Source organism: Dryobates pubescens, chromosome Z, assembly GCF_014839835.1.
Source record: "Dryobates pubescens isolate bDryPub1 chromosome Z, bDryPub1.pri, whole genome shotgun sequence".
NCBI lineage: Eukaryota > Metazoa > Chordata > Aves > Piciformes > Picidae > Dryobates > Dryobates pubescens.
In genome coordinates, this window is record NC_071657.1 from 35,829,647 (window position 1) to 35,849,713 (window position 20,067).

The 20,067-nt window shown below is 40.0% G+C and overlaps 1 protein-coding gene across 1 annotated transcript in view; it reads left to right on the forward strand.

The window, feature by feature from the left end:
* The window catches only part of FBN2 (fibrillin 2), a 183,559-nt gene extending 171,467 nt beyond the window's left edge, over positions 1-12,092 (forward strand). Inside the window, exons 57-66 of the mRNA XM_009901310.2 lie at positions 622-828; positions 1,509-1,634; positions 2,214-2,336; positions 2,488-2,604; positions 3,264-3,392; positions 4,919-5,038; positions 7,895-8,126; positions 9,000-9,163; positions 10,162-10,169; positions 11,718-12,092. Of these exons, the coding sequence (XP_009899612.2) occupies positions 622-828; positions 1,509-1,634; positions 2,214-2,336; positions 2,488-2,604; positions 3,264-3,392; positions 4,919-5,038; positions 7,895-8,126; positions 9,000-9,163; positions 10,162-10,169; positions 11,718-12,092 (1,601 nt within the window). The remainder of the gene's footprint in view (positions 1-621; positions 829-1,508; positions 1,635-2,213; positions 2,337-2,487; positions 2,605-3,263; positions 3,393-4,918; positions 5,039-7,894; positions 8,127-8,999; positions 9,164-10,161; positions 10,170-11,717) is intronic.
* The last annotated feature ends 7,975 nt before the right edge of the window (positions 12,093-20,067 follow it).

Sequence of the window (20,067 nt, forward strand, 5' to 3'; positions counted from 1 at the left end):
GGAAACCTGTAGGAGCTTAATGACTCTAAAACTTTATTCCTCTTTCTGACTGACAGATATTAACCACAAGGTTTGAAAAGAGAGGAAAATAGAAATGGATCAACATATCAACAGCAAGGCCATATAATTTTGGGTTGTTTTTTTCCCTGAAAAAGCACTGAGTTGCATAGGGACTTTTCAGTGCTAAGGATTTATTCATTTAAACTACATTAGGGTAATTGTAGATGATCTGACATGCTATTTTGGCCCGTAAAACAAACAAACAAAACAAATTTCTATCTCCACTCCAAGTAAAATCATTCAAATGCAAGCCAAACATAGGCATCTTAAATGGAAGCTCTGTTTGGCCCACAGCTTGCTTTACTTTCAGGCATACTCAGTAGATATGCCCCAGGGCACAACTTTTTAAGTGTCCAACCTATACAGCTGCTGAATTTTAGAGATGACAGAATTGGCAGCAGAGTATCAGAAGACAGAGTTAATCTGTAAAGCTAAGTCAAAATAGACTTCGCAGACTGGTTGCTGATAGTCTGCTGCTTGCACATGCTGATAAGAGAGCCAGAGTAATACATCAGATGCTTGTCTCCTGCTCTTTCTTGATCTCTACTCTTTTCCTTACAGATAATCGCCAAGGGTTTTGCTTTGCTGAAGTTTTACAGACAATGTGTCAGATGGCTTCAAGCAGCCAGAACGTTGTCACTAAATCAGAGTGCTGCTGTGATGGAGGCCGGGGTTGGGGTAACCAGTGTGAGCTCTGTCCCCTTCCTGGAACTGCTCAGTATAAGAAACTTTGTCCACATGGACCTGGCTATACTACAGATGGAAGAGGTATTTGTGGGGACGAAGAGAGGCAGGAAAGGAGAAAATAATATGTGTACATATATAAGAAAATGCATAATTGTCTTTGAAGCCCATTTGAAGAATTTCCTGCAATACAAGAGTCTGATTTTTCAATTGCTGCTGAGAGACAAGAAATTAAAACCACCTTTAAACGATAGCTGCAACCAGAGTATTTTCAGCTGTGCAGAATTTTCAGAATTAGAATCTGAAACAGTAACTAAAAGCTAGAAATGATCTGAAAGCTTTTGTATGTTGAAAAGTTGCATACATGTCAAAAGCAACAACAGCTGTTGTTACAGTAGTCTCACTGAATGTATTGTAGCTACTCTTTCCACCCAGGGAACAGAAGCTAATATACATTTTACACTGTGTTATGAAAGTGTGATATTCGTGTAACTGGTCATAAGAAAATTCACATCTATAGTTTTTGTATTTTCAGTTACCAAAACTGGAACCTGGGCACCCAATGAAGTAGCAGGCAGGTTTTGATACAGAAAACAATAACGGAAGTATGAAGGCTGTTTAACTTTGAATTCATATACATTTTTGAAGAGAAAGAAAGGGTAAAGTTCCTATCAGAACCATGACGAGGAGCTGTGCAAAATGTCAGAGGAGAAAAAAGCTGAATTTAAAACTGAAAATTGACATATTTGATGTGTTCTGTACAGATATTGATGAATGTAAGGCCATGCCAAACCTGTGCAGAAACGGACAGTGTATTAACACTATGGGCTCCTTCCAGTGCTTCTGCAAAGTTGGCTATACCACTGACATAGGTGGCACATCCTGCACTGGTAAGATTCAGCATCTTAATCTTTGGTTATTTTTCAAAATAATGGTGTGTCAACCTTTGCAAAGCTTTGTATCAAACCATTTTTTTCTCTGCATCTGTTACCTCTTTTCTATCTTTTTTTTCCCTAACGCACACTTCTATTTTTTTATTTAATTTGGAAAAACAGAGAAACAAGCTCCCCTGGTGGCAGTGTTCCTCCAGTAAAATGAGCACTGAAAGATGTTTCAGCTGTATAACCTCTTTGACTGTCAAACTGACTCATTATTTCATGGTCTACATTTTCCCACTCTACTTATTGTTGGTTGACATATATAAGTATACTATAGTATGCCCTCAAATAAACACCTAGTCCTCAGATGAAAATACTAATGCTGCTGTCACTCAAGAAACTCAGTATGTCACTGAAGTGACAGCTCCATAGAAACTCCACAGGAACACATCCATACAGGAAGAAACAGAAATTCTGAACAAATGTAAATTTGGGATGTCTACCAACATTTATCTCTTAAGTATATTGCTGTTCAGAAAATGCCCTTCAAAGAAATCAGTACAACAGATAACTAACTTTTTCTTGCTTTAGATCTTGATGAGTGTTCTCAGTCTCCTAAACCATGCAATTTTATCTGCAAGAACTTAGAAGGTAGCTATCAGTGCTCATGTCCTCGGGGCTACATCCTTCAGGAAGATGGGAAGACATGTAAAGGTAAAGAAAGTTAGACACAACAACTTTTCATTTTTTTTGCACCTTGCCTTACAATTAAATAGTTTTGAAATGTGCTATTTTATCAAGTTAGACTAAATGTAACTCTTTTTTTTTTTGCTGATGTTCTTAAGTCAACATCTCTTACTTTCAGATCTTGATGAATGTCAAACCAAACAACACAACTGTCAGTTTCTCTGTGTCAACACCCTTGGAGGTTTCACATGTAAATGTCCACCTGGTTTTACACAACATCACACAGCTTGTATTGGTAAGAAAAACATTAGTTTTCCTGTATTAATTCTTCTATAAGTATAACATTCTCATTAATTTATTCTGCTCTGTAAAAACAGTAATAATACAGAACAATAATGTCAGCATTCCAGAAAACAGATTTTGAAAGCAAAAATTAAAGCTAAATAAAAACCATTCTATCACCATTCATATTCTCTTGCTTAGAAACAGTTGTATGTATTTAATACATGTTCTTATATTCTAAGTATAGCCACATGGAGACAAAAGGGTAAAGTGTTCATATCTGATTTTAAATGTTGTTAAATAAAACCAGACTGCGTTTTCTTTTTAAATAGATACAGATACCTTCAGATCTGAAGCATATGTGTGAATCTTCCCATATGAAACTATTTTAGTTCAGCTAATACAGAAGTGTAGCATTTTTCCACCATCAGCACTTACACACATAGGTCTTCCGCACTCATAACCGGGTTATGACTTACACTTCCAATTTATTAATTAGTTACAGCTCTGCAGGATTTGTCAATTCATCTGACATTCAAATAGGAAAAACCACATTTTCAAAATAAACTGTTGCACCTCTATGCTTTGATACCTCTTAAGAAATGTTATATAAACATGCCTAAAATTATGCCATAAGGTACATCAACCTTCTCTCTCTTCTGTGTTTTTAAGACGACAATGAATGTGGTTCTCAGCCATCACTTTGTGGACCAAAAGGAATTTGCCAAAACACCCCTGGAAGTTTTACCTGTGAATGTCAAAGGGGATTTTCTCTAGACTCTACTGGACTAAACTGTGAAGGTAATTAGTAAAGGTCAAATTTTTCTTCATAGTGCAAATCCTTACTTCCATGCCTAGCGAATCCTGTGATGTCAAGGAGAGAGCACCAGCTATAGTAAAAAAAAAACACCAAGAAGAAATATGTTACAAGACTGTGACTGTGGTTTCTTTGTGGGGAAGGGAGAACTGAACTTTCTCTCACCACCACAAAGATACTGCATGAGTACTTCTTACACAAATTAGAATGAAAAGTAACTTTTGAACTCAAGCTGCCATTTAAATTTCACATAGACTTACGCATCTAGAAGTCCAGTTATTGCCTCTGTTCTCATTTTCATACAGCCTAAAGCAAATATCTCTATGATTTTTATTTCAGCTAATTGCGATCATATACCTGAGGGTATCTAAGATTAGACTCTAAATTCATACTTTAAGGCTTCTACCATAGAGATACACATTCAGAAGGTTAATTCACCACAGCTAAAATACAAATGATATTGCTGGGCTTCATCTATCTGTGTTGGCCCAAAGGGGAGCCCCAGTCAGGAAATCTGTGTTTGAGAGCTTTACAGTGGGCCTCAGATATTGAGCAAATGGCTGTTAATAATTAGAAATGCAAGGGTACCTGTGTATAAATTTAAGACATGTCAGAATACCAGGTGTCTTGCTTCAGCATTTAAAACAGGAATTGATATTTGAGCCTGTTTCTAGAGTAAATGGAGACTATACAGAGCAAGAAGTTTTAGAAAGTATTTTGTTCTGACAGATTACTTTGTTCTCATAAAGTAGATACACAATGATTGTGTACTTTACCCAGCACCTATGCAACAAAACACTAGATTACATGTATCAGAACTAGCAGATCAGACCTGCTTTCTATGCCATTACTGATAAAATGACATCTTCAGTTTCTGATGTGATGATTTTCTGCACCTCAGGCTTTGTGACATCACAGTTCCCTTAAATTTCTTTCAAACTGTGGACAACTAGAGTGTAACATAGAATCTGTGACATTGTGAAAGATACTTTTTATTTTCCTAGTGGAACTGCATACTGTACCTGACACATTAGGCTGCACAGAATCCACGTATTTCTTATAGAAGACTCTATTTCAGATGATTGAGGTTCTTACACTTTGTTTTTCCTTTGTGGCTTTCTTCTTTATTTTTACATGATTCAGATTTATTTAATTTTTAATTGCAAAGGTAAGCAGTTATCTGGTAAGTACTTCAGGAAACTGAAAGCTTTGTTATTCAGATGCTAAACATTAAATCAAAGCAACATCATGTGGGATTACCAGGAAGAGTGTTTCTTCTTCAAATTTGAGTAATGTAAAAATTCAGAAGGTCCAGTTGGTTTATTGAACACTACATAGTTGACTTTTAGGCCTTCCAGAAGACCAACTTGAATGGTGCTTCTATCTTACAGCAGCACTCCTCTGTCATAGATACTGGTGTTTCAATGACTATGATCAAAGTGAGTAGCATATCTGGCAATGTCTATAATCATGTGTTCTTTCACGCATGACTTCTCTCCTGACTGCAAAGATGTGGATGAATGTGATGGAAACCACAGGTGCCAGCATGGTTGTCAAAACATTCTGGGTGGATACAGATGTGGATGCCCACAAGGATATATTCAGCATTACCAGTGGAATCAATGTGTTGGTAAGGAAACAAAGAGCACAGAATACTTTCAACAGCAAAGGTGTAATAATGTTCATAGTGACAACTGCTAGGAAAGGACAAGAATGAGCAGGACAAAGGGTATGAAAGCACAAATCTTTTTTCACTGTCACCCGCTCCTTCTATACATTTACTACTTCCAATAGAAATCAGTGACATAAGGTAAAAAGGAAACACAATTGTCACCTTGAAAATGTGTCACAAGGTGTTCAACAAGGCCTAAATTGATTCCCTCCTTCCCACCTTAGAAAGGAAGAAAGAAGTTCATTCAATTCCTAAAAGCATCTCTGCTGGAGCAAAGAATCCCTCACAGTCATTAACAGTTTGAGAATACTACCAAGTAGAATCTATAGTAAATGAGGATTAAAAATACCAACATAGTCATTAACAGTTTCCTAATTTCAAAATACAGTCTTAAAACCAGTGTCAGTCCTTTGGGTAGGGAACAAGGACAAATGAATCAGCTCTGCAGTTTTATTGTAGGCTTAGCTCATTCAGTCTTTCATTTTTTCCTGTATTTCATGAGCTAAGCTAACTGCCATACCAACTGAAACGAGGGAGTATTTTTTTATAAAAACTGACCCCCAGAAACAAACCCCAACCTGTGCTGCTCACAAGGCACCGTAACAGCCAATTTACCTTTCAAGTTTGCTGTCGGAGTTCTCTGCGTCATAATCAGAGAATGGCTTTGAGTACTGCTACACATTTCTTACAGGCTCACCCTACTGTCCTAGTCCTAGATATATAAATTACTTTAGTATACATTGGATAGCACACCAGGCAGCTTTTCCAAAGGCTCAACCACTACTTACTTAAAACTGCTCTACAGGAGTGGGAGTGACAGTAACACCAAACAGCTCCCACAAAACTCCAAACCAGCTACAGGATTACAGAATTATAGACTTAACCAGGTTGGAAAAGACCTTTGAGATCATCAAGTCCAGCCTATCACCCAACACCATCTAATCAACTAAACCATGGCACCAAGTACACCATCCAGTCTCTTCTTAAACACCTCCAGTGATGGTGACTCCACCACCTCCCTGGGCAGCCCATTCCAACAGCCAATCACGGTTTCTGTGAAGAACTTTGTCCTAACATCCAGCCTAAACCTCCCCTGGTGCAGCTTGAGACTGTGTCCTCTTGTTCTGGTCCTGGTTGCCCCCACCTGGCTACAACCTCCCTTCAGGTAGTTGTAGACAGCAATAAGGTCTCCCGTTTTCAGGCTAAGCAACCCCAGTTCCTTCAGCCTCTCCTTCACAGGGCTTGTGTTCCAAACCCTTCACCAGCTTTGTTGCCCTTCTCTGGACACCTTCCAGCAAGTCAACATCTTTCCTAAACTGAGGGGCCCAGAACTGGACACAGGACTCCAGTGGGGCCTGACCAGTGCTGAGTACAGGGGCACAATGACTTCCCTGCTCTTGCTGGCCACACTAGTCCTGATACAGGCCAGGATGCCATTGGCTTTCTTGGCCACCTGGGCACACTGCTGGCTCATGTTCAGTCTACTGTTGACCAGTATCTCCAGGTCCCTTTCTGCCTGGCCACTCTCCAGCCACTCTGACCCCAGCCTGTAGCACTGCATGGGGTTGTTGTGGCCAATGTGTAGAATCCAGCACTTAGATGTGTTAAATCTCATGCCGTTGGACTCTGTCCATCTGTCCAGCCTGTCAAGGTCCCTCTCCAACCCTCTAACAGATCAACACCTGCCCCCAGCTTGGTGTCATCTGCAAATGTACTGATGATGGACTCAATCCCCTCATACAGATCATCAATAAAGATACTGAACAGGATGGGGGCCAGCACTGATCCTTGGGGCACACCACTAGTGCCTGCCTGCCAGCTGGATGTGGCACCATTCACCACCACTCTCTGGGCTCAGCCCTCCAGCCAGTTCCTAACCCAGCACAGAGTGTTGCTGTCCAAGCCACAGGCTGACAGCTTGGCCAGGAGTTTGCTGTGGGGGACGGTGTCAAAGGCCTTGCTGAAATCCAGGTAGACTACATCCACAGCCTGCCCCACATCCACCAGGCAGTCACCTGATCATAGAAGGAGATCAGGTTGGTCAGGCAGGACCTGCCCCTCCTAAATCCATGCTGGCTAGGCCTGATCCCTTGGCCATCCTGGAAGTGCTGTGTGATTGCACTCAAGATGACCTGTTCCATAATCTTGCCTGGCACTGAGGTCAGGCTGACAGCTCTGGAATTCCCTGGTTCCTCCTTCCAGCCCTTCTTGTGGATGGGCATCACATTGTCCAGCTTCCAGTCACCTGGGACCTCTCCAGTAAGCTAGGGCTGTTGAAAAATGATGGAGAGTGGCTTGGCCAGCTCATCTGCCAGCTCTCTCAGCACCCTAGGATGGATCCCATCTGGTCCCATGGATTTGTGGGGATCCAAGTGGCTAAGTAGGTCTCTCACTACTTCCTCCTAGATTACAGGGGAACTATACTGCTCCCTGCCTCCATCTGCCACCTCAGGAGGCCAGTTGTCCAGAAGACAACCTATCCTGCTATTAAAAATTGAGGCAAAGGAGGTGTTAAGTACCTCTGCAAAGAGAACCTCTATGCAAAGCAGGAGACATACCTTGAAGGGGGCACTGAGTGAGTCCATATAAGGTAACAGTATCCCAAAATATCTGTGCAGCCCAGCTATATGTTTGTGGGACGTACCGATGTACTTTTTTGCCGATGTACCTTTTGCTCAGAGGTCAGGTCTCTATGGGGTAATGAGGTCAAGGATATAGCAGAGCCTTGGGACTCACAGATATTGTGATCTGTTAGCTACATCATGCTTGCCTGTCAGATTAGAAAATGCCAGTATACTTTTGCTTGCTTACTAGATGAAAATGAGTGCTCCAATCCTAACGCGTGTGGTTCTGCTTCTTGCCACAACACACTCGGAAGTTACAAATGCGCCTGCCCGTCTGGATTTTCTTACGACCAGTTCTCCAGTGCATGCCATGATGTGAATGAGTGTTCATCTACTAAGAACCCCTGCAATTATGGCTGTTCCAATACTGAAGGTGGCTATCTTTGTGGCTGTCCACCTGGCTATTACAGAGTTGGACAAGGGTGAGTACCACCACATAGTCATTCATCAAAGCTACATCCAGAAGGCTATCAAGCCTGGGCACTTTTTAAGGCTGGACCCTAGTCAAACTGAGCAGCAGAGCTGCAAATGGAGAACAGGCAACTTGATCATCCTTTCCACTCTTTTTCCACACAATATCCATAAACTAGAAAAAAAGATGTGTGTACACGCAGTGTGACACTAATTTTAAACCTAGTGTATAGCCACATTAAACTACAGAATCACAGAATCACAGAATGTTAGGAGCTGGAAGGGACCTGGACAGCTCATCTAGTCAACCCCACCTTGCCAGAGCAGGATCCACCCTGCCAGATCACACTTCCAGGTAGGTTTTCAATATCTCTAAAGAGGGAGACTCCGCAACCCACCCTGGGCAGCCTGTTCCAATGTTCCATCATCCTCACAGTGAAAACATTTTTCCTCATGTTTACATGAAACTACAGAATTAGTTCTGCTTTCTCCCCCAACTACCAGCACAAGGACTCCTTCCCAACCCTGCTCAGTGAGGACTGTTACTGCACTGATCAACCCAGAACATTAAACAAATTAACATTGTTCTGGTACATGACAGTGTCTACATTCTTTAGTTCCAAAGTTCAGGGCAGACTACTTTTGTTCTGTTTCTTTGTAAAACTTACAAATCAAGCTTATGTAGGCTTTCAAGCCAGTGCTTCTATTTCACACAGTATATGTCACAGCAGTGTACATAAAAGTCATGTGCAGACCATCTGCTGAGGGAAGGGAAAGGAAGGGGATGCAGACACTGGAACAGAGAACATGTACTCACTTTCCATTTAACAGGACAGCTGATAAACTGCAAGAAGTAACTAAACCAGATGGTTTTTATTCAACAGTCACTGTGTCTCGGGGATAGGATTTAACAAAGGCCAGTTCCTGCCGCTGGATGGAGATGCTGATGAAGAGAATGCTTTGTCCCCTGATGCATGTTATGAGTGCAAGATCAACAGCTATTCCAAGAAAGAAAACAGGAAGAAGCGAAGTGCTAATGACACTGTACGTACCTGGACAAGAACTTACTAATGTATTTTGGGGTATTTTTAGAAACACCATACTCACCACTATCAGTAAATGAAGGGAAATTTTTAACAGACTACATTCAGTGGCAAAAAAACTTTTTTCTCCTGCCGCCATGTTTTTCACACTTGAGTACAATTGGCAGGAACAATGTGACAATCAGACATCAACAGCCATGAACAGATTAAGTTTTTAAAGCTTGTAAAGAATCCTTTGTCACACAGGATTGTGGTCTAGTTCCTCAAAATACACTCAGGAAAATAATTTTCGTACAGCTTCGGAAAGCTAGGAAACTGGGCATGCCTGCATGATGACCGTCTTGCAGGTCATCAGTCTAAGTGTGCATTCCATGGTCACTCACAATCGTGGGGGTCTAGCATTCATGACCTAGCTGATACATGTAAGTCTAGTATTTGCAGAATTGCTGAGGGTACTAGAGAATTAGGCTTCACAATATGTTTTTTTCTTACTACATTTTATGGATTGATAAAAACGAGTTATGGGATACTCATGAAAGAAACCAGCCCTACTAATTACACCTTGTGTGTTTTTTTCCCAAAAGTTGGAAGACTATACCTATATATCTGTTGTCTGCCTTGTCTGTATGATAGGATGTTGTCCTGTAGCATTTGCCAAGATCTTGAAATGGGCAGTGATGGAAAATTGATTCAGTTCAGAAGTGAGGATGCAGATAGATTTTCCTTCAGGTAGTAGAATAGAATAGAATAGAATAGAATAGAATAGAATAGAATAGAATAGAATAGAATAGAATAGAATAGAATAGAATAGAATAGAATAGAATAGAACAAACCAGGTTGGAAGAGACCTTCAAGATCATCATGTCCAACCTATCATCCAACACCACCTAATCAACTAAACCATGCAACCAAGCATCCTGTCAAGCCTCGCCCTGAACACAAGAGCTATGTAATGCAGACAGGCAAAGTGTAAACCCTGCACTGAAATGGTAAGGTGCACTAGCCACACAAGTTACATTAAAAACAAAAGTGGAAACAAGTCTCCTTTCTAAAAGGACAAGTAAGGACAATCCAGAAGCTCCAGCCTTAACACACACTACTTTGTGTGATGCCATCAAAGCCAGTTCTTGTATTGATAACGTTTCTAAAGAAGCCAGTAATACTGTAACCTCTGATCTGTAGGCTATAGTGTTGACACTTGTGGCCTAAACATTTGACCTCCACACACACATCTACACTTTCGACAAACATCCCTTTTTCCCTCCCCACCACCACTCCCAGGGGACTTGTTCCAGTCTGAATTCTCTGGTCAGCCCACCACAAAAATATGTGGATGTTTTGAAAAGCTTTTTTTTTATTTATTTCACAGTTAATTTTGTATCTTGAGCATAATTATATCTTGTTATTACTTTTATAGCATTAACCTTTTCAGTTTCTAGTAACAGAATTACACAGTAAAAATGAAAGGTTTAACATCCATAAAAGTATGTGAAAAAAAAGAAAGAAAAAGTCTCAGACTAATGGTGTCTATGGAGTGCAGTATTTAAAACACTTGCTCCTGACCACAAATTAGCTTTGTTTTCATCACGTGTTTTTAATTACACTATATATTAATACACATGTGTGGTATTCCCATAGAAAGAGAAATCCTTTGCTATTTTTACAAGCATGAAAGGATCTTTACATGCAGGCCAGGTACCTCACTTAGTATCAGGTTTCCTAAAGAAGGCTACAGCCTAGGTATTGTTGCAGAAGCACTTTCAAAAGCTTTCTAAATGGGTTTCCTAGGAACACACTCATTCTTGCCCTCCGCCCCCCAGCGTGTTCACAGCTAACATCTCTGGACACATTCACACCTGCAGCATAACTATACTGAAGTTCAAATTAAAAAAGAACACATGACTGAATTTTCAAAAAAGAAAACAACCAGTGCTGAGACTTTTCTCCACACCTGTGGTCCAAATAGGATGTAATTGGGCAATGTGACATTCTAGCCCTTCTTCAGAAGGCTACATGTCAGTTCTTTTCTTACTTCAGTTTCCTTTATAAACACTGTACTTCCCTCACATCAGATTATGAGCCTACTTGTTTTTAGAAGCCAGTATTCATTAAAACAGTTCAAACAGAACTTTCAGATAATTCCCATATGGCATTGTGGTGTTTCTGTAATGTTCCTCACTGAAGGTGATCATAAGAACAAGACTGTGCCTCACAGTCTTTACTGTAGTGGTAAACATAGTTCTCTTCTTCACATGGATTTTTGCAAGTGTGAAGTTAAAAATGGTTCTGAAATGGATGTGAAATCTGAGCCCTCTCTGTAGACCTGATGCTGCAGCTTTAATTGTCTTGTTAAGCTTGTGTGGGAAGCCTGTAAGATTTACAGGGTGTGTTACATGCAATCAAGCAGTTCTGCCAGCTGGAAATGATATACATTACTTCTTTCACAGCTAGATTTTGACAAATACAGAAACTGTTAATAATGACATATTATTATTGTCACAATGCCAGTGAATATCAGTGTCTCTTCTGTTCTAAATAATCTTTCTTCCTTCACTTCAGATCAAGCACATTAGCATGGAAAGCCTAGACATGGATAGTCCTTTGAAGATGAGAGTCAACACTTCCAGACTTGACAACAAAGAACATCTCTTAAAAATCATGCCAGCCATTGAGCCCCTTACCAACCATGTGCGCTACATCATCTCACATGGCAATGATGATGGCATCTTTAGAATCCATCAGAAGGATGGACTAAGTTATTTGCACATAGTCAAGAAAACATCAGTGCCTGGAACTCACACAGTGGAAGTCACTAGCATTCCTCTATATAAAAAAGACAAGTTAAAGAAACTGGAAGACAGCAATGAGGACAACTACCTCCTGGGGGAGTTTGGGGAAGCTCTTAGAATGAGGCTGTGGATAGACCTTTACTAGCCATCTTACAGACTAAGTCCCATTCTTCACTTTCTGTTCACCTATCTATCCACCTGAGCTTATCTGCTTCTTCAAAGGCTTTAAAGAATAGTCACTGGCTTTTGGGGGAGGAAAAGAGAAGGAAAGAGCCCTTTCTTGCCACCCTGCCAAGACTGCAGAACTACCCTTACAGAAGAGTATCTTAAACCCTGACACTTCCAAACCTTTGCTTACAATGGCAATCATGGTTAACCTAAATTAAATTAAATTAACCTAAAATATATTAAAAAGCTGAAGTTCAAGAACTCATCATATGGCACTAAACGGCACAAAAAGATGTGCTAATTTTTTCCAGTTGGCAGCCTGTAACACTTTGGGTATTTTGCTATAGTTTCTAAGTGAAAAAAAAAAGGGGGGGTGGAGAGGGGAAAGGAAAAAAATCACCAACCCTCCCAAAAATAAAACAAACTATAGAAGTTTATTTATTTATTAATGCAGTAATATATGGAGAAAATACAAATTATGTCAACAAAAGGGAAATTTTCTTGGTTTTCTTTAGAATTATAAATTTGAGCTATAACATTTTACAGGTACTTAATTTAAAAAAAAAACAACCAAAACCAAACCAAACCAAAACAAAACCCAAAACCAAAACTCAACCCAAGAGATTTGGAAGGTGTTTCCTTTTGTATTTGGGGCAGTTGTGAAATAGCAGGTAAGTAATTTCAAAATGCATCAAGAGCCAAAGCAGCACTGCATTACATCTTCTGGATATTCAGAAGTACTCTTACAAAACTTGGGACAAAAAAGAAAAAGAAAATCTTAAAGAACAAGAACTCAAATCTCAGTCTCTGCAGAGATCACATTTCACAGCAGTTCCACAGGATTGTATTCTGAATCGGCCACATCAAGTAATGGAAGAGGCACAACCACTGTAGCAAAATACCTTGACTGCTTTAATACCATTAGAACTGCAGAACTAAACTGTACTGTACTTCCTTCCAATAACCACAAGGTACTACTCTACAAACTATCATAAGTGTAGGCAGCTGAAGAAAATGTCTCTCTGAGGAGAATGTGTGACATTCTCTTACTGCATGGTGCTGGCTTGAATTAATGGCACTTGTAGTGAAGACTGAGAGCTGTATCGGGACTGCCATATGCACAAACTGTTAACACGGTGCAGAAAAGGGAGAAGTGAGTTTGAGATCCGCTTGTTAGAAGTCTCATTAATACTGTAGTTACACACCATATGCCTCATTTAGCATAGCTTATTTTGTAAGAAAGATGTTTGTGCAAGGAGTTGACGTTTAGTCTGCTTTAGGAATTTTATTTTTAATGCCATACCATTATGTGTTAAGTGTGTGTCCCAATGGTGCCTTTTTGTCTTGACGGCTGGTGCCTGTAGCTAGCCATGTAACAGAATCTCGTATGTGAAAACAGCCAAAGCACTCACTGACTCCATGACTGTTTCAGCCAGTGATGACCAAAGATTATATCATCCTATACTCAGTGATTTTTCTTTTCTTTTCTTTTGCTGAATTTGGGGATTTTGAAAAGAAAAAGAAACTCTGTGTATTTTTAATCCAGTGTTTGTAAGAAATAAAGTTTTGTTTAAAGGTCTGTATCAGTAAGACAAACTTTTCTTGCAATAAAGCTTGCAGTATATTTTTTCTTCAAAATGCCTGTGTTGTTTACACAGAAAAAGCTTCTAGTTGTGAATCTGGAGGATTTCAGAGCAGAAAGAGTTGCTGGTATGTGGTGCAAATTCTTCGTCCGGTTGGTCTCTTCTCCCAGGCAAACAGCACCAGAACAAGAGGACACAGTCTCAAACTGCACCAGGGGAGATGAGGAGAAAGTTCTTTGTAGAAAGAGTTGTTGGCCATTGGAATGGGCTGCCCAGGGGGGTGGTGGAGTCACTGTCCCTGGAGGTGTTCAATAAGGGATTGGACGTGGCACTTGAAGCCATGGTTTAGTAGTCATGAGGGCTTGGGTGACAGGTTGGACTTGATGCTCTTTGAGGTCTTTTCCAACCTTATTGATTCTATGATTCTATGATTCTGTACGTGAGGTTCTACAGCATTTGTTGATTTAATTTCTCTGTCATGACAGAGGTGAAATACAGGAATGAAACTGTTTTTGCAAAGTTAAAACTGCACCTCAACTCTCTCAAAATTGGTCATATTTTGGGTTCAAGTGGACTGGCCTTGCAGAAGGTTTTGCTTATCCATGCCATAAGGGCTGAAGGGTCATCACAATTTAGTTTGATAATTGAGCTCTAAAAAAAAAATCCATATACATTTAAGAGTAAGAATGTAAAACCTCCTTCCTACCCAGACAGTAAACATCTGGTAAGACCATCAGTGAAGGTACTTGTGCTTACTGGCAGTCTCTTCCTTGAATGTCCTTCATTAAGTACATAGTCAAACTGAACAGTGCAAAATATGGTTTTCCTTGACGTATGTAAGGTTTCCACAAAGCCCTCATTATAAAAGCTACACTGGTGGTTTTATTTGAGCCAGGGTTAAAATGGTGATTGTCTTTAAGTAATATCCAATGACTGCATGGGGGTTTTTTTTTGTCACAGCAGTAATAGCCAGAGAAAGAGAAAATGGATGCATTGAGTTAAACGCTAAGACACAAAATGGTTGAGAGGTACTGTTTAGACAGATTGCACTGTTAGTTAGCTGTTAATTAACCCTACATATTCTATTGCTGTTCTTCTGGAGGAATGGTACTTAACAAGTTAATTGCATTAAAAGCAAAGTCATCAATGCATCATAATCAAAGAGTCTTCACTTGGCCAGGAGTAGGCAAGGTTAGTAATAACAAGCATCTTCTCCTAACAGTAGTCTGACTTTAGGTAGTTGTCCTCTAAATAACAGGCAATAGGTTCTGGGTTTGTAGTCCTGTCCTTGTTTTAACAGTAATTAACCATATTCTATGTCAGATTTTTAATTCAAATCTTGATTTCTACATTTTGCTGTGAACATTAGGAGTGTTCTCTTTTCCCTTTAATGGAAAATACTTTTATTATTTGTAATTACTTCCGGCTGTGTTGTGGGATAATTAATTACTACTGATTTAAAAAAACAAGTGCAGACCACTGCTTGTTCCTTCAGTCCATAAATACAAAGTACAACCCAAGCTAACTACTTCCCAAATCTAACCGAAAGCAGGGAAAGATGTCATGTAGTTTCTCTGGCTTCAGAACAATGAACATATGGATCTTTGAAATTAGGCTATGGTACAAGGAGATTGAAGGAATTACAAGGTTCCTCCTAAGACTTAAGATTTTCATGATGGCAATAGTAATGGTGGGGCTGATCAGGTCATGTTTGACAGGTCTTTGAAGTTTGTATTGTTTGTCCTCTGAGCCAGTAGTGAGCAGTTACTTATGGGTAGAGTACAATTTCTTAACTTTAAAAAGCACTGAAGAAACTGGTCAATGTACTGCTGTTCTCTGGGGGCAGACAGTTCCTGTTCTTGCATGTGAAGCTTGCTTTATCTGTGCTGGCCCCCTGCTAAGCTTGCTCAGATTCCTCCACATCTGATTGGAAGTTCCTTGTGCTTTTAAAAAGTTGCTGTTGAAGACCAGCTGACTTTTCTGGGTCTCTCTGCTCTGCAGAGCAGCCACCTGCGAGAATCTGCTATTCTGATCTTAAAAGAAGTCAGAGTCTGTTATCCTGAAGTCCAGGCCTTTTGTTCTACTAGCTTCTGTCAGGATTTTGACCTTGATTCTTTGTCGTAGTCACTACAGCCAAGGCTGATCTCAGCCTTTCCTCTGACAATTCTTTCATATGAGAAAACATGTTCAGCAGAGAGTTTATCCTTGATGGCTTTTTGAGCAACTGCATCAAGAAATTACTACCAACACACTCAAGAAATCTCAATTACTTTCCTAGCTGTACTGCCCATCCAGCAAGTATTTCTGTGTTTAAAATGCACTGTAAGTACCAGAGCCTGTGATCAGGTGGCTTCTTCCAGCTATTTCAAGTATGTTCTGTTTATATATATGCCTTTAAAAGAATATAAAGAAATAAAAGCTCATCTGCAAAACCATTAGAGGCACTGCATTTCTCAACTTAGGAGTTGAGAATCAAGGAAATTTAGATCAGTCTGCCACTATGGTAGGTGCAAAACAGTATGTTGAAGACAGTGGACAGGTGATGAATGCTGTGAATGAAATCCTGTGGTTCGGAGTTCTATTTTGCAGAGGAGATTGTAAGTGTCAGATTTTTAAAGAGGATGGGAACTTAAATGGAAACCATTAGCTGGCACATTCAGCTAAGCTAAAGATGAAAGAAAGATACAACATGAATTAGAGACATTAGTGGAGTGCATGCTTTGGGCCTGAAAATAAAATTTGGAATTCACAAGGTAAGGATACAGAAGATAGATTGAGAAAAACCATGGAACAGAACTTAAGGTAGATAGATGAGTGCCAAGAATAGGAGGAAGGACACATCTTCGTCACTTGTTCTTCTCCCAGTCTGTTGGAGAGAAACTGGTCTTGTGTGGAAAGGTAATTTGACATAAGACATAGGAGAATGTTACAGGATAGGTGTAAGTGCAGCTGTGGGGTGTATCCCTCAAGTGAGGGTGCATCTGAAGGAAAACTTTGTAGTGATGGTCATCAGCTTAACTTTTTAAATTATTTTTCTTATTACTTCCATTTTCTATCAGTCCTGGTGTGCAGAGTGTGTGAATGCCTTCTGTGCATAGTATTAAAAAACCAACCAAACAAAAGTCACAGTGTACTACGGAAGTCCTTACAGCATTTTTCTATTCTGTTCTCATGGTGTTTTCAATTTTTTTTCCTCCTTCATAATTAATAATTTAGGTATGGAATACTGGATATTACATCACTGAAAATTTGGAGGGTGGACTACTTATGTGGGTCATATTCTGGATTCTTCATCCTCTCGATTTTTAACACACCTTGGTTTTTGTCTTGCTCACTTTGGAATATTTGTCCTTGGTTGCTTTCATAATCTGCCTTCACCCTGGCATGCTCACGTGACATCGACTGCATTATACACCTGGATGCATAGATCTCCGAGCAGCATGTGAGAGTCTTGTGCTTTCATGAGAACTGTTTACAAGTGTACTGCTTTTGGACATGTGACTTCTGAATATTACAGAGAAAAAAACTGACAAAAATTGCGACACTTCAAAACTGAGAGGCGATTAAAAAAAAAAAAAATTGCTGGCAGAAAGTGAAAAAATAATAAAATCAGAGTGGTTTATTGGGTAGCAGCTCTAAACAAAACCAAAACTAAGCAGCTTCCCTAACCAGGTGATGGTTACTTCACAAAAATAATTGTATACTAGTAATGGATGCTGTTGTTAAGGAAAAGTACTGAGAGAATTAAGAGTGGTTCTGTCTCATGTCAACAAGACATTTCCTTCATAGTATTTTTGAAAAGTATTTTCTGAGCAAGAGGGAATGCAAATCTTGCTCTGCAACTGGAACGTTTTTGGTGTGTTCTGTAGATAAATGGGTTTGACCCAGTTTTCTGTGAAAGTCAGTCTTGAGACATCAGAAATGGAAAAGAAAATGTCCTGCTTTCTACAGTGGATGGGGGTTTTATTAACTCTACCAAGTTATAGTCATATTTGAGGCCCATTTCATGTTCTCTTTTATTGGCTTTTTGTCTCACAAGCAGAAATGTTCTGGTGGGTTTTTAATGTAACTTTATGGGAACAAGAGATTTTCAACTATTTACTTTGCTGGGGCTCCATTCAAGCACTGGTTATGGTGGTTTGTTTTTCTTGGCTATTTCCTCTGGAGCGTGGTTTCCTTAAGAGCACGTTGTGATGAAGAGTCACACATTTTTCCTTTCACTAAAAGAAGCTGGCGAACAAATAGGAGCAGAGAGGATGCTAAATACAAACAATACACAAAATCCACTTAAGCCCATTTGAAAAGGAAGGGATAGAGTGGCAGGACAATAAAGTGCCCTGCAGCATTTTGGAGTCACATCAATAAAGTGAGTGAGTAATAATATCATATGCTGTTCAGTCTTGCATGAAGAAAGTATTGCTGCTCTTCTCAGGAGAGGAGCCTAAGACTACTTACTGAAGTCAAGGTATATGACATCCACAATTTCAATCTCTCAGCTAACAAATGTCAGATCTCAGGTTTTTATATTTGATTTTTGGTTTATGACTTAAAACTCCTGGAACTGACAAAAACCCACTGTGTTTGACATCTAATTCAAACCAGTTCCTTTAGATAGAAATTAGTTCCTTCGTACTGTCTGTATTATTTTATATATGGCTGGATGGCAATTTGGGTAAAATGTTTGTTCAAATAGACAACTTGTGGCCATTTAAAAATTACTTTCTCTAAAACTTGTTTCTAAAAAGACGTTGGATCAGTGTTATCCAGTTGTCTTTAAAACTGATACAAGTGCATTATTCATAACTAGTTCATAAACAATAGACTTTTGATGAAACACTACACCTGTGGAGTACCAAAGGGAAGAAGCACATACGCTTCCACATCTGCCTTATGTACTCTGGGGCACTATTACAGTAGTGCATCAAGACTGAATACAGGATTTTTCTTGGGAAATGCTGATGTGGGCTGCAATTACTGTGGTAGGAATGGCTTCTTATGGCCTATTCTCATCAACACTCATATAACAATAGGAAGACAATAAAAGTTGATGCCAGGAATAATGCCTATGAGCTAGTAAATTCTAAAATAATACCTTTTTTTAAACTTTCACCTCCAAAGGGGAAATCATTGGGTGAGTTACATAAGCATAGAGGATGTAAACCCCAAGTATTTTCATTGAAAAGAAAATACTAAGAGACAGGAACATGCATGGAAATTAAACAGGGACCTTATTCCAAGCAGATGAGTGATTTGTACAGAAAAAAAAAATCAATATTCATCTATTCAGCACAGAATGCTGATGGTATCAATGTATGTAAGTCTATAGCAGAAACAATTAACTGAAAATACATGGTGTGTTGTTGTCATGGTAGGGCCAAATGGCCCCAGCACAAACCCAGACAGACCCCTATGTGTCTAGGCATCATGTCTCTCTGTCCCCTCCTTCCTGCAGAAAGTTGGGGTAACATGGGAAAAGGAACAAAGGGGACAGGACCATGTGTGTCTGGTAAACAACCCCCCTCTGTGGGGTAAGAGCATGTGTACTGGTCACTGCTCCTGCCTGACCAGGCCTATGTTTCTGCCTTCTATGGCCACAGCCTGGCAGAACCCCTTCTCATTGGGTAACTATGTGCTGGCTTCAGTTGCACTATTGGCCCCATTGAATCTTGGGCAAGATATATATACAGACTGATTTCTAGTTGCCTTGCCTTGCTTGAACCTGCTTGGACCTTATCTGGCTTGAAGTTACCTCAAGTTGCATTGCCTAGAGTGCCCGGCCCAGAGAGTGGGATAAAGTCACAAGCCTACACACCACAAGCTATGAGAGAAGCCACAAGCTTAGGACTCAGAGCCAAGCCTGCTTCCCCTTGCAACCAGGATTTTGCCGTGCCTCAGTTTCCCCAGGTCAAAGCAAGCATCCATTGTGAAGAACATCTCACTAACAGCCCACCGTCTGCTGAAGCCAGACCAGCCACTGAAGACCATGTTGCCTTCCTGCTGGCAGCCAGCCGTGCCTGGCACATGAGAGCACCCCAAAGCCTCCACAGCTAATACACAGCAGCAGTGCTCCCCATCTGGGTGGAAGCAGCTGTGAGTAATTAATGCATTGCCTCTTTGGCTTAATGGTTCTTGTTGAGTCTCCCCCTCTGTGGTCAAGCGCCACTTTGCTCCCAGGGATCTTCTCTTTCTGATATTCCTACCAGTTTGCATTAAATTGTTTAAATGGCTATAGTTGCCTAAATACTATACATTCCCACTGTAAATTCTAACTGTACATTGAACCTATTTAGCAAGTTTTGGCAGCTTTTCATATTAATAAAAGGTTATTAATATTTGTCATACCGTTTATAAATTAAGGAACTCTATTCC